General features: G+C 33.2%; 3 protein-coding genes across 3 annotated transcripts in view; all 3 read left to right on the plus strand.

The window, feature by feature from the left end:
• The first annotated feature begins 211 nt into the window (after positions 1-211).
• LOTGIDRAFT_230066 (hypothetical protein) lies at positions 212-2,031 on the plus strand. The gene is made up of 2 exons (XM_009046291.1): positions 212-551; positions 1,259-2,031. The coding sequence occupies exons 1-2, from the start codon at positions 512-514 to the stop codon at positions 1,759-1,761; spliced, it is 543 nt and encodes a 180-aa protein (XP_009044539.1). The 5' UTR covers positions 212-511; the 3' UTR covers positions 1,762-2,031.
• Positions 2,032-9,035: 7,004 nt separating this feature from the next.
• LOTGIDRAFT_230067 (hypothetical protein) lies at positions 9,036-10,651 on the plus strand. Its single transcript, XM_009046292.1, has 3 exons — positions 9,036-9,148; positions 9,305-9,676; positions 9,957-10,651. The coding sequence occupies exons 2-3, from the start codon at positions 9,439-9,441 to the stop codon at positions 10,046-10,048; spliced, it is 330 nt and encodes a 109-aa protein (XP_009044540.1). The 5' UTR covers positions 9,036-9,148; positions 9,305-9,438; the 3' UTR covers positions 10,049-10,651.
• A 2,702-nt stretch (positions 10,652-13,353) lies between these two features.
• Positions 13,354-15,583, plus strand: part of LOTGIDRAFT_230068 (hypothetical protein) — a 2,535-nt gene continuing 305 nt past the window's right edge. The window contains exons 1-5 of the mRNA XM_009046293.1: positions 13,354-13,473; positions 13,998-14,255; positions 14,416-14,658; positions 14,754-14,990; positions 15,335-15,583. Of these exons, the coding sequence (XP_009044541.1) occupies positions 13,434-13,473; positions 13,998-14,255; positions 14,416-14,658; positions 14,754-14,990; positions 15,335-15,426 (870 nt within the window). The 5' untranslated portion in view covers positions 13,354-13,433 and the 3' untranslated portion in view covers positions 15,427-15,583. The remainder of the gene's footprint in view (positions 13,474-13,997; positions 14,256-14,415; positions 14,659-14,753; positions 14,991-15,334) is intronic.

Raw genomic sequence — 15,583 nt, forward strand, 5'->3', positions numbered from 1 at the left:
CAGAAAACCCGGTATTCAAAATGGGTGACGACACCATCTTGAAACGTGTTTCTGGAATTACAGGAACCACAAAAAATCTTTATAGAGTCCCTTTAACAAGCGACCGTCTTCAGTTACAAATACCTAAAAAATATCTATGACTTAGAAAATATCATAAACCGGACATTAAATAGGATACAAAAATAGGAGTGTAGGAAATCGACATGTTATAAAAACACACGTGTCTCCTGTTATCTACTTATTGTTTAAATTTCATTGTCTATCTACCAACTGCGGACAAAGAAAATTTGAAATATTGAGCGAGATTCATTTTGAGTGAATCGGAATTAAAATTTTTAAAGTTCGAAAACCTCTGGTTGAAGTTTGTATAGTTGACATCTCAATCGTAGAGTATTGTTAGGTGTGTAAGAAATAGCTCATTGTTATTAGCTACGTGGACTTTCTGAAAATTATCAAGTTGACCCCGAAATCGCAGAGTCGTACCAAGTGTGTATAATTAGAAAAATCAGAGATGATGAACTTGGTGAAAATAGCCATCGCTTCTTTATTAGGTAAGTGATTTATTTATTTGGCAAATACGCCAGATAAACACTATAAGCATCTTCACAATATCAAGCTATTATGAACTGTGTCTTATGCCTTGACTGCCTTAGTCACTATTCTTGTTTCACATCTTCACAATATCAAGCTATTACGAACTGTGTCTTATACCTTGACTGCCTTAGCCACTATTCTTGTTTCACATCTTCACAATATCAAGCTATTACAAACTTAGTACACGCGTACTTAGGCTATACCTTGACTACAATAGTCACTATTCTTGTATCACAACTTATCAAGCTATTACAAACTGCTTCTTTTACCCTCACTGCAACAGTCACCCAAGTTTGTAAATGCAGCTATTTGATCATATACAGTCAATTGTTTACACCATTTCTGTCGAGGGCTCTGATTGGTCGAATTCGCTGGCGTACACTACAATCAAATCCGTGCGTTCTCTGAGACGGGAAAGGTGACAAGATATGATACTAAGTTCGTAATAGTTAGACATTGTGACCATGCATTATGAGCTATGTGGACTCATAAGGATGTCGAGTTGACAAACCCAATTTCAGGGCAGCAGATGATAGACCCTACTCACTTATAAGCAACACTTTGCCGTCAAAATTAAAAAAAAAACACACATTCCAGAACTTTTACAAGAAAATTGCAAACATTAATGCATCCATAATGATTTTTATTTTGTGTTATATTTCAGTATCGACATTTAGTGTGAGTTGCGTGAAGATACAGAAACGCGACACTTCAAATTTACCTCGTCCCGATATATCTAACTTCCCTAGAAACAAGCCGAACTTCCCTAGCAACAATCCAAACTTTCCTCGTCCGGGTTTCCCGACCAATGATGGAGCAAACAATTTTCCTGATATGGATGGAATCCTAGATGGACTACCGGATATAAAAAATATCATGGACAAATTCCGAAATAACCCAAATTTCGACTCATCCAATTACCAAGATGTTGTGAACGCCTTGGTCAAAGATCCTAAATACCAAGACTTTTTGAAAGAGTTCAACCCTCAAAGTCCGAACGACATCAGCCTTGAAGATTTGGACAAAATTTTGAACAGAATATCGAACATTCAAAATGTTGGCTTTCAAAATGATCAACGAATTTTGACTAGTGATTCTAGTCGAACTGTTGTTGCTATGGGATCAGTTGTTATAGTTACCGTGACGTCATTATTTATGTTGTTATAGAAACTACAACTTCCGTTACATCTCCACAGAAACATTATTCAAGACGAGGCTGGTTCAACTGTTTTCATTGGTAGGCCTATTCTGATTCGTCCATTTGAAATAATTTTGATCAATCAGACCTGTTAATTTAGCTAGTTCTTTTGTAATGGCCTTTTCATTTAGTGCAATATGTGAACAATTTGTTTAACCTTAAATATCCAATTTTATAGACATTTTTCTTTTGTTTTATATTTCTTGTATTTTGTTGTAATAAATCACTTTTATATTCTGTGGCTTTGAGAAAAATTTTACAATCCACCTTACTGTAGGCTACCTGATCAGGCACTCGAGGATAGATTACGCCATGCAGTGTTTAATTAAGACATTAACCTACTCTTTTTTCTATTTCCAACTGTCGATTGATTTAAACAATATGGCCATAGATTATCCGAACATCGGAACATCTGGACGATTTTTCCAGTTAAATTCGGAAAGATCTTTTGAGCCCCTTAGGATCCCATGTTCTCAAGTAGGCTACATCGAAACAGTTTAATTCAGATGTACCTTCAGCCCCTAAGAATATTGAGATCCAACGTCTAGCCCCTTTTCTAAAGTACAGCAGAACACAGTTTAATTTAGATAGATCTTCAGCCCCTCAAGAAAATTGGGATCCAACGCCTAGCCCATGGTCTAGAAAAATCTTGCAGGTTAGCAACGACAAAAACCTTTCAATATAATTTTATTGCGTTTTTTAACAACAGAGGATTAATAAACTGCACAAAGAATGCACGAGATTGCACATGTATTTCAATATTTTATTGAGTTAGTTCCAGCCAATCAACGACTGTGGGACATGACGAACCTTCCTTGTTTGACGGCTTATTTAACTCATTCGGCACTTCTCGACAGTTTCCGTGTAACGGAATCTACACCTCTGTTAACCGTATCTTTTGGGTTTTAACATGGTCTTATTAACGAGGAAATCTGACAAACGGGGATGTGGTTGGGACACCATTCACCTCAGTTATGGTCGTTTCTGTAAATCTGAATCTACCTAATTCTGAATGATACCACCCGGCAATTCTCGACAATTTCTCAGTCATCTGGTTTGCCAATCACTAAAAGACATTTTTACGCTGTTAAATCTGATTCGATTACCATAATCAATATGACGTCATATATAAGTCACATATGAAGTCTGTAATAATAGAAATGCTTATATATGACGTCACTATTTCTAATACTAACCGCCTTTGACGTCATATAACTCTTATTAAATGGTTTATAAGATGGCTTTCTGATTTTTTTTTTTTTGTATCGGGGACACTGATAGTATCAATTTGCACCCTTGGACATTCTACTTCCAGTCAGATGTCTGTGGTTCCCGTAATTCCTCTAAAACTAAGCATTTGATGACGTCACTAATCGTAAAAGGTCTTATGTGATTCAAGCATATTTTTAGATTAGTGACGTCATCAATCACTTAGTTTTTTTAGTGGAATCGCAGGAACCACAGATGTTTGACTAGAAATAGGAATGGTTTAAATTGATACTATCAGTGTTCCTGATATATACAAAAAGTTTAGAAAACCTCTTTAAGCAAAAAGTCACGATTGTTAATTGTTTAAAAGAACGTGAGTAATGTATACAATAGCATAAATTTAAAAAATACTTTTGTATTAGGTATAGGAAATTAACGAGATTTTAAAGCCCAGAAAATTAATATATTCGGTTTTGCTTTTTATTGTCTAAAGACCTCGTGAATCTTATAGAATACCCCAATAAAAAGTGACTCTTACAAAGTTTCGGGGAAAGATATCAATGATTGTGAATTTTGGGCGACATGAAATTTAAATCATAAAAAAAACTTTTTGAAAAATTAAAAAAATACCTTTGTTATTCATGCTTAATTTATGCTTTCTGTATCTATAGGCCTTTGAAATTTATATATATGCGTTGAGTCTAAAGAAATGGCTTTTGAATAGGTCTTTAAGATTTTGAAACAATATTTTTTGTTTGAATTTGCATTAAATTGCACGCTGCAATCGAATTGGACCATAAGCAACCAGTTAAAGCGTTGAGCACAGTCACGTTTACATAACAATACCTTTTCAAGTCACCAAGTTGGGTTCAGAAAAATCAACGAAAATGCAGAACATTACAATTTGTGTTGTTTTTTTGGTTTTAGGTAAGTTAGATATTTTATTTATTTAATTTGATATTATTTAATTCATTTTAAGAAATTAATATGATTTTATTTTTACAATTACAAATTTCACTGTTAAAATAGTGCTCAATACATCAATTGTAGAGTGATATAGTAATACCACTGTTAAAATAGTGCTCAATACATCAATTGTAGAGTGATATAGAAATACCACTGTTAAAATAGTGCTCAATACATCAATTGTATAGCGATATAGAAATACCACTGTTAAAATAGTTCCCAATACATCAATCGTAGAGCAATATAGAAATACCACTGTTAAAATAGTGCTCAATACATCAATTGTAGAGCAATATAGAAATACCACTGTTAAAATAGTACTCAATTCATCAATCGTAGAGTGATATAGAAATTCCACTGTTAAAATAGTGCTCAATACATCAATCGTAGAGTGATATAGAAATACCACTGTTAAAATAGTACTCAATACATCAATCGTAGAGTGATATAGAAATACCACTGTTAAAATAGTGCTCAATACATCAATCGTAGAGTGATATAGAAATACCACTGTTAAAATAGTACTCAATACATCAATTGTAGAGTGAAATAGAAATACCACTGTTAAAATAGTACTCAATACATCAATCGTAGAGTGATATAGAAATACCACTGTTAAAATAGTGCTTAATACATCAATTGTAGAGTGATATAGAAATACCACTGTTAAAATAGTACTCAATACATCAATTGTAGAGAGACATAGAAATACCACTGTTAAAATAGTGCTCAATACATCAATTGTAGAGTGATATAGAAATACCACTGTTAAAATAGTGCTTAATACATCAATTGTAGAGTGATATAGAAATACCACTGTTAAAATAGTGCTCAATACATCAATTGTAGAGTGATATAGAAATATTTAATTTATTTATTATTTTATTTAACTGAAATTAATATGATCTTATTTTATTATTATCATTGTTTATCTGTTTATCATATTTCAAACTTGTTTTGTTTTAGTGTCAGCTCTGTTTGTGAATGGCAACGTTACCATGGCATACCAAACTACACAACCTAATTCTGATAGTAAGTAAATTCTGAAAGTAATGTCCATTTAAAAGAGATGTTAAGGTGACATTTCTATGTGGTTTCTCTACAAGAGATATGGATATACATGTATTATAGATAAATATTATTAGCTATGTACACTGCCTGAAAGGGATGTCAGTTGGCATAAATATAGCAAAACAACAACAAAAAAAAATACATTATTAGCTATGTGAACTTTCTGTAAGGGCTATCGAGTTGATAAACCGCGTGTCAAAATAAAAACAATTTTCTCAGATTTAATGGTGCTACAATTAATTTTTTATATTAACTCGTCTTTTTCAGATTCAGAGAATAGTTTAAGTAGAAATGGTGTTGATATAGTAACATTTGTCATGGTTTCTGTGGTCTCAATGTTGATAGCCTATTTGAAATAATTCTTTGAAATAATATTTAGGGGAAGGGGGTAGGGCTAATATTTAGTAATAGTAATATCTTTATCTTTATCTGAATACTCAACAACAAAAATTACACGTTTCTATAATGGAGGTCTAGATGTTGATGGTTTTTTCTTGAAGGTTTCACTTCCCACTCATGATCTGACAAAACTGTTTTTCAAGAGATGTTCAAGTCATTGGAATATTCAATCAATGAAATGCTTTGGTCTATGAAAGAATTATCTCCTACAGGTTAGAAATTCTGAGACATTTGTTAAACTTTGACTTGTTTTCTCAGTCGATGTGTAACTGTATTTTTGATTGGTTAGAAGATTATGTGACGATATGACAAATTTTGATGCTTCTGGGTTAAAATTCGACTGAACTCGGTTTGAAGAAGAATTTTGTTAGATCAAGAATGGGGTAACCTGCCTAAAAACACAAAATGAAACGCCTAGACTGATATTATAATCAGATACTTGCTAAGATAAGTTATAATTTATGATTTATAAACTTATTTCAATTTTATATATATTATTTGTGTTAAAATTTTAAACATTTTGTTGTGTGATTTCTTTCCTAATAAATATATTTTCTGATTTCTGTGTTTCTATAGTTTGTATATATACCGTTAAAAACTCTGAAAGTAAATAAAACAAGTACTACCGCAAAACGAAACCCTAAATCCAAAACAACATATTGGCAAAACATTGGTAACAGCTAATGAACTTTTCACATGATGAAGTATATGGACTAATTCATTTGCCATCTCTTCCCATGTTAAAACACGAAATTCAACCTTCTATAACTTTTTCCAGAAATCTCGTTAAAAGCTTTCCAATATGTCGAATGAAAGCCTGACCAATTCTCAATGTCTCCTAAAAAATTCATTATATGATGACCATGAAAATTTTGAGCTACTAAAATTAGAGTTTGGCACTTCACAAAACGACTATTTTTAGAATTAGCCTTCCGCCTTTAGGTCTCTCATCATCTCACCAAATCTGAAAGATAATGCAATTTCAGACATCAAATTCCAAATCTAGACCAAATTTTACCCAATAATAGGCAGGCAAAAACCCCAAAAGGGAGAGAGAAAGAAGATTTCTAAAAATAGCCTGGACTACATATACAATCATTTGCATAAAATGTTTTAGTGGAGTGAGTCCTATATCAATCATAAATGAGGAAGTAACTGATGCCGAAGAGAAGTCAAGAAATTTAGGATCCAACGCCTATCCCATGTTCTGAAGTACATCGAAACAGTTTAATTCAGATGTACCTTCAGCCCCTAAGAATATTGAGATCCAACGTCTAGCCCCTTTTCTAAAGTACAGCAGAACACAGTTTAATTCAGATAGATCTTCAGCCCCTCAAGAAAATTGGGATCCAACGCCTAGCCCATGGTCTAGAAAAATCTTGCAGGTTAGCAACGACAAAAACCTTTCAATATAATTTTATTGCATTTTTTAACAACAGAGGACTAATAAACTGCACGAGATTGCACATGTATTTCAATATTTTATTGAGTTAGTTCCAGCCAATCAACGACTTTAGAACATAACGAAACTTCCTTGTTTGAAGGCCTATTTAATTCATTCGGCACTTCTCGACAGTTTCCGTATAACGGAATCTACACCTCTGTTAACCGTATCTCGAATACGGGTTTTGACATGGTCTTATTAACAAAGAAGTATGACGAACGGGAATGTGGTTGGGACACCATGCACCTCAGTTATGAATGGAAAAAATCCTTTATTCATTAATTTTCGGTCTTTTCTGTAAATCTGAATCTACCCCATTCTGAATGATACCACCCGGCAATTCTCGACAATTTCTCAGTCATCTGATTGGTCAATCACTAAAAGACACTTTTACGCTGTTAAGTCTGATTCGATTACCATAATCAATATGAAGTCACAAAGCTAATCAGATTTTTGTTAAATTTAGATTTATTATCCAATGAGTTTACAGTATTTCTTAAAATCTGGATTTTATCTTAGTAAACTTGTGGAGGGAGAATAAGGCCCATGATCGAACAACGGAAAGTTTGTTGAAGTCTATAGAATAATGGTCAGTATAAGCCTAGGCACGTTTATGACACAATGCTGTTTAACTCAATAGGGGAACAATGTAGAAGGGATAAGAAAGAACTATGTAGTTAATGTATTAAAGGGATTGTAGAAGGTTTTCCACACTTTTTAATGCGTAAGGGGAATCACTGAGAGCAGACGTCTGTGGTTCCTTTAATAATAGAAAAATGTTTATATATGACGTCACTGTTTCTAATACTGTTGATATTACCTAACCGCCTTTGACGTCATATAACTCTTATAAAATGGTTTATAAAGAGGCTTTCTGATTTTTTTTTGTATCGGAGAAACTGGTAGTATTAATTTGCACCCTTGGACATTCTACTTCCAGTCAGATGTCTGTGGTTCCCGTAATTCCTCTAAAACTAAGTATTTGATGACGTCACTAATCGTAAAAGGCCTTATGTGATTCAATCATATTTTTAGATTAGTGACGTCATCTAACACTTATTTTTTTTTTTGAATGGCAGGAATCAGAGATGTCTGACTAGAAATAGGAATGGTGCAAATTTATTCTATCAAAGTCCCTGATATAAACAAAAAGTTTAGAAAACCTCTTTAAGCAAAAAGTCACGATTGTTAATTGTTTAAAAGAACGTGAGTAATGTATACAATAGCATAAAAGTATTTTTGTTTCCAAATTTAAAATATAGCTTGCCAGGCAAGGTAACATACGCCCACAGATAGCTTTGATTGTAAGTACAAGTCTTTGTTTGCTGCCCATTCAATTGTAGCCTGTAGAGTCAGCACGAGTTGCACAATATAGTTAATAGATATAAATATAACACTATTGAACGATTATCCAATCATCACAAAAATCGATAGGGATCATCTTCATAATGACATTGACACACAAAATCAAAATCAAAAGAACCTGTAAAGAATTGTCGCCTGTAGAGTGAGCACGAGTTTCACAATATAGCTAATAGAGTAAAACGTCAAGTCAGACACGATATTTCGGTGAAAAATTATCCGATCATCACCAAAATCGATAGGGATCATCTTCATAATGACATTGACTCACAAAATCAAAATCAAAAGAATCTGTAAAGAATTGTAGCCAGTAGAGTGAGCACGAACCAAATGTGAACGGACGGACCGACCGACAGACGGACCGACAGGGTGATTACAATATACGCCCATCTAATGTGTGGGCGTATGAAAATACTTTTGTTTAGGTCCTCAATTGAAAAAAGGAAATTAACAAGATTTTCCAAGCCCAGAAAATTAATACCTTGTGACTCATATAGAATACCCCAATAAAAAGTGACTCTTACAAAGTTTCGGCGAAAGATATGAAATATAAATCATAAAAAACTTTTTGAAAAAAATACCAGAGTTAATCCGTACAATTGAAAACTAAAAGACTATGGACAAAAAACCTATAAAATTAATATATTCAGTTGCTTTCTGTATCTATAAACCTTTTGAAATTATGCGTTGGGTTGGGCCTCTTTGAATAGGTCAATAAGTAATATTTCTTGTTTGAACGTGCATTAAATTGCACGCTGCAATCGAATTGGACCATAAGTTCCCAGGTAAAGCGTTGAGTACAGTCACGTTTACATAACAATACCTTTTCAAGTCACCAAGTTGGGTTCAGAAAAATCAACGAAAATGCAGAATATTAAAATTTGTATTGTTTTTTTTGGTTTTAGGTAAGTTAGAAATTTTATTTTTTATATTTTGATATTATTTAATTAATCTAATTTAATTTATTTAAGATGTTGTATTATTCTTATTTTTTTATCTTTTAATCATGATTTTGTTGATTCATTCCATCGTCAATTTAATTTCAAACTTGTTTGTTTTAGTGTCAGCTGTGTGTGTCAATGGCACCTCTACCACTGCAGCTCCAGCTACCACTGCAGCCCCAACTACCACTTCAGATTCAACTAATAGTGCCGAAACTAGTTCACCTGGAACTTCTGGTGAATCTAACGCAACTATGCCTGCTGCTATTCCCCCGACTACCGCAGCTCCTGTCAAATTAGCTGATATTGAGCTTCCAGAAGATATTAAAACTATTTTTGATAAGTATGCTACGAACAGTACCGTCAACTATGAAGCCTTCTTAAATGATTTGAAGGGCGCTACAAGTTATAACTATTTGATAGATACGTTGAAAATTGAAAAAGGAGAATTTACTAAAGATAAACTTGAAAGCCTTTATAAAGAATATCTAGGTAAGTATTTGTGAAACAATATTTGATGTGAACTCTCTTAAAGGAATGTTAAGTGCACATTTTACATTGATTGATGATTTTTTTAAGAGATATAAACATACTCTATAAACAATATTAGCTATGTGGACACTCTGAAAGGGATACCGAGTTGATAAACCTAAATGCCACATTAACAATATCAGCTATGTGGACACTCTGAAAGGGATACCGAGTTGAAAAAGCTAAATGCCACATTAAATTGTTTCAAAATTATTATTTTCTTTTTTTTTGTCTTTTTCAGAGCCAGAGAATAGTTCAAGTAGAAATGGTGTTACTATAGTAACAGTTGTCATGGTTTCTGTGGTCTCAATGTTGGTACCCTATTTGAAATAATTCTGATTGTTTTATATTTTATCTTTGTGTTTGTAATATTTAGGGGGATGGGGTGGGGCTAATATTTAGTAATAATACTCAACTACACGCTTTTATAATGGAGGTCTAGATGTTGATGGTTTTTTCTTGAAGGTTTCACTTCCCACTTATGATCTGGCAAAATTGATCTTCAGCAGATGTTCAAGTCACTGGAATATTCAACCAATGAAATGCTCTGGTCTATGAAAGAATTATCTCCTACAGGTGAGAAATTCTGAGAACATTTTTTTAAACTTTTGTCGATGTGTAGCAGTATTTTTGATTGGTTAGAAGATTATGTGACGATATGACAAATTTTGATGCTTCTGGGTTAAAATTCGACTGAACTGGGTTTGAAGAAGAATTATGTTAGATCAAGAATGGGGTAACCTGCGTAAAAACACAAAATGAAACGCCTAGACTGACATTATAATCAGATACTTGCTAAGATAAGATATAATTTATGATTTATAAACTTATTTCCAGTTGTTTTGTATGTTAATTACCTCGATTCTATAATAATATTTATTTTTGTCCTAAATTTTTTGTTCTTTGATTTCTTTCCTAATAAATATATTTTCTGATTTCTGTGTTTCTATAGTTTGTATATATACCCTTATAAAACTCTGGTGTTGCTCTCCGTGTCTGATGTCCTGTCTGTGAGGGATTTCATTGAATTTTCTGTTACGACGCATCGAATTTTGTTACGAAGCATTGAATTTTCTGTTAAGATAGAAGGGAGATAATAACCATGAGTTATAGAAGATAGCGCCACGTGATCGCTCCTCTATAACTCATTGATAACAACTTGTGTATACAATCCAACTACCAATTACTACGACTACCAACAACTACCTAGTTTGCGATATCAGCATCCGCTGGAAGCGACCGTTAACTTGTCATCATCTACCAACCAACCAATTGTGTATAGAGTATAACAACGATGAAGTATATTCGATCTACAAGTCTCAAGTTGGATTTACAACTACAGATTCAATAAAAAAAAGATCAGTCCAGGCCATCTTTCGGCGAAGCTGTACGTAAGCTACATAAGATACAGGGGGACAGGATGATAGAGACTAAAAGGGAGTTAACCTATGCCACAGCAATGAAACTTGGTAAAGGTGTAGGTTTTCAACCACAGGGACATGTCCCACTATGGGGACATTTGCACTTTTCTTTGGGGAAATTTGATGTATCATAGCTAGTCACAGGCTGTGAAAAATAAAAACTTTCCAACTACAATATAAACAACATCTAATATGACTACACTATACACAACCTATATTAACATTATCTAGGAGTACTCAGAGAATTATTACTATCAAACTATGCGAGAACGTGTCTGGTATCCAATCATAGATGCGCTTTGGATATTTGGGGACATCATTTTCATGCTGGTTCGATTTGGAGACACATACAGAAACAGGTTGAAAACCACTGCAAGGTATACTACCTCCTTGGATGACCGCCGTTAGGTCTCTGACACTTTTGCTCTCAGTTGCCGTGGAAACACCCCTCTTTTCCCTTTCAAAAGAAGGCAAGGGTGGTCCCTCTGGTTATAATTTTCAAAGTCTTGATTCACGCAATCAACGTTAGTTGATCTGAAAGGAGAAACAATTCCGTCAGTATCAGGAAATGTTGAATTTAATGTATACCAAGTTTCATAACTCCTTCCGAGTCAACCTTTGTACATTCTCACTTGTGTGGTGAAAATACGTAGAATGTTGAATCATGAACATATATTTTTGATATTTTGTGATATTTTGTGAAAAAAAAGTTAAGGCTCGGGGGCAATCCGAAATTTCGAGTTGCGCAAAATATTCTCAGAGAATAGAATGATAATTTTATTAGGTGTGTCTAAAAGTCATTCGTACTAACTGATCCTTGAGATGTTTCAGCCTCACTTGTTTTAACTATTTCTTGTTTACCTGTTTTCAAACCAGTTAAAGCTTTGTGACATATCGATCTGTAATTATCAAAGCAAGACGTTATTTGGGCTTTGTTAGAAGAAAAGAAAAAAAAGTAGAATGTTGAGTCATAAACATATCTTTTTGATATATTTTGAAGACAAAAGGAGTTAAGGATTTAGGGCATGTCGACCTGTTATTATTATCTGGGTGGGACGTACTGAGGATGTTGACTGATGCCTTTCATATTGAAAAAAGTAAATTGGTTGCTTTATAAAATTATTATTTATAGATAATCATTAACCTGTTTACTAGAGCATCATAATTTTATTTAAAAAAGTATTCAACATAGACCGAAACATCTGTCTTTATTCCAGCATCTGATAGCTATTGAGACAGAACAAATAGGCCCTGTTAAATGAGTTACTTTCCGCATTTCTGCAGATGCGGGGGTATTTAAACTTATTTTGATATCTCGGATCTTCAAAGCCCAGATATATTTGGAAAGATGAATATATTGAGTAGTTCAGTAATACAATCATTTTCTCCCTACATCATTTATGTCTCCGGTTCCATCAAAGTATTTTATTGACGAAACTGATCTCGTATCGGCCATTTTAAACGGTGTGCGCAGCCAAAAGTTCAAAGGTCGCAGTGACGAAAGTTACGTTGATGCCCAACACTATTATACAATCATCTTTAAGGTATTCTTTAATATTATGTTAGAAAAACGCATCTTCTGAGGTGTGGAAATTGCCATAAAACAGGGTCTATTTTTTCTGACTCTACTCCAGCAGACAATTGTCAAAATATGCTGGAATAGAAACTGGTGTTTCGGACTACATTCAACATAATTGCCATTTTTATTTTATTCGGTGTCGAGTTCTCAGGGTTGTTATCAAGAGATGTTACCCTATATAAAAAATATAAATCGTGAAAAATTTTTTTTTGAATTTAAAGGTACAGGTTTGCTATTTTCGGGATTATATAATCTGGGTTTTCAATATACGTAAATAGGCTTCAGAAGTTACTAGAAATGTACGAAAATTGCATAATTCCTGTAAATAGTCCTGTACTAAGACTATATAGGAATTTTACTCTCTATTTCTATATGTATTTTCTATATATGGCATAGTTTCATGAAAAACGAGTCGTTAATTTGACTTTAAAACGCGGATAATTCTGGACACACATGGAATTTTGACGGTGGACACTATTAGTAATTAGCTGAGCTAAAAAAAACTCTCATTTCTGAGACTTAAGTACAATTGGTAAAAACAAAATGCCTAACTTGTCCCTTTAAACTTTTGCAATAAATTAAGTTGTAAGAAAACACATTAAATTGCACCTGCAATCGAATTGGACCATAAGCTCCCAGGTAAAGCGTTGAGCACAGTCACGTTTACATAACGATATCTTTTGAAGTCGCCAAGTCGGGTTCAGAAAAATCAACGAAAATGCAGAACATTACAATTTGTGTTGTTTTTTTGGTTTTAGGTAAGTTAGATATTTTATTTATTTAATTTGATATTATTTAATTCATTTTAAAGTGATACTACGTCATAGAATGAACATAAAATTTAATTCTCAAGAATGGTCAATATGTGTATATATTCATCAGTGAACTTACCTGGTGTCATAAAGTTACAACAGAATCCCTGTAAAATCTGGAAAATTGGAAAATTCATAAAACTAAGTAATTATTGAAAATCGCTTAATCATAATATTAAGCGTTTTTCAATAGTTAATTGCATTTTTATTAAGTTTTTTTTTGGATTTATTGAATTATATAAGGATTCTGTTATGTTATTTATGACACCAGGTATATCTACTGATGAATATATGCTCTTATTGGCCAAGTTTTAAATTTATTCTAAGACGTAGTATCACTTTAAAGAAATCAATATGATTTTATTGTTACAATTACAGAATATTTTATCGTTGAAAATATATTATCTATACAGTTATTGTCGAGTCGTTCTTTCTGTGATTAAATTTAAAACTTGTTGTTTTTTTCTTAGGCTCGTTCCTGTTTTTGACTGCTGGAGCTCAAGAGGCTCAAGAGCCTGTCAAATTAGTCGATATTTATGATGATCTTCCAGCAGGTATTAAAACCATAATAGATAAATATGACGCCGAAAAAGGTACAATCAACTATGAGACATTCCTAACCGAGTTGAAAAAAGTTGATGCTGATTATAAAATGTTGAAAGAGAAGTTGAAGCTTACAGATGAGCTTACTAAAGAGACTCTCCAAACTCTGTTTGAAGAATACAAAAGTAAGTATTAAAATAATATTCAATGTGGACTCTCAGAAATAGATGTCGAGCTGACAAACTTAAATATCAAATAAACATTATTAGCTATGTGGATTCTCTGAAAGGAATGTCAGAGGTTGACAAACTAAATACCAAATAAACATAATTATCTTTTTTACAGCGAGGGTTCAGCCTGCAAAACCGATGGTGAAATTAGCCGATATTTATGATGAACTTCCAGCAGGTATTAAAACCATAATAGATAAATATGACGCCCAAACAACTGACATCGACTATCAGGCATTCTTGGGGGAGTTGAAAAAAGATGATGCTGATTATAAAATGTTGAAAGAGAAGTTGAAGATAGAAACTATTTCAGACCTTACTGAAGAGAAACTAAAAACTCTGTTTGAAGAATACAAAAGTAAGTATTAAAATAATATTTGATGTGGACTCTCAGAAAGGAACTCAAAGGTGACAAACCTAAATATCAAATAAACATAATTATTTTTTTTACAGCGAGGGTTCAGCCTGCAAAACCGATGGTGAAATTAGCCGATATTTATGATGAACTTCCAGCAGGTATTAAAACCATAATACATAAATATAAAGCCCAAACAACTGACATCGACTATCAGGCATTCTTGGGGGAGTTGAAAAAAGTTGATGCTGATTATAAAATGTTGAAAGAGAAGTTGAAGCTTACAGATGAGCTTACTAAAGAGAAACTCCAAACTCTGTTTGAAGAATACAAAAGTAAGTATTAAAATAATATTTGATGTGGACTCTCAGAAAGATCTGTCCAATTGACAAACCGAAATATCAAATAAACAGTATTAGCTATGTGGACTCTCTGAAGGGGATTTCAGGTTGACAAACCTATATACCAAATAAACATTGTAAGCTATGAGGACTCTTAAAAAGGTCATCGAGTTTAGAGATCAAGTCGTGGCATCATGTATTCTGGAAGAGCAAGGGAAATAACCTTTTTATCTGGAGTCATATTGTAACTGTATGGAGGGCCATTCGTGCCAAAAATAGTCTGGTGTCAATTTGTACCCTGAGAAAAAATGGTGTCAAAATTAACTCGTCTTTTTCAGAGCCAGAGAATAGTTCAAGTAGAAATGGTGTTACTATAGTAACAGTTGTCATGGTTTCTGTGGTCTCAATGTTGGTACCCTATTTGAAATAATTCTGATTGTTTTATATTTTATCTTTGTGTTTGTAATATTTAGGGGGATGGGGTGGGGCTAATATTTAGTAATAATACTCAACTACACGCTTTTATAATGGAGGTCTAGATGTTGATGGTTTTTTCTTGAGGTTTCACTTCCCACTTATGATCTGGC

This window comes from Lottia gigantea (assembly GCF_000327385.1).
Source record: "Lottia gigantea unplaced genomic scaffold LOTGIsca_10, whole genome shotgun sequence".
In the NCBI taxonomy this organism is placed as follows: domain Eukaryota; kingdom Metazoa; phylum Mollusca; class Gastropoda; family Lottiidae; genus Lottia; species Lottia gigantea.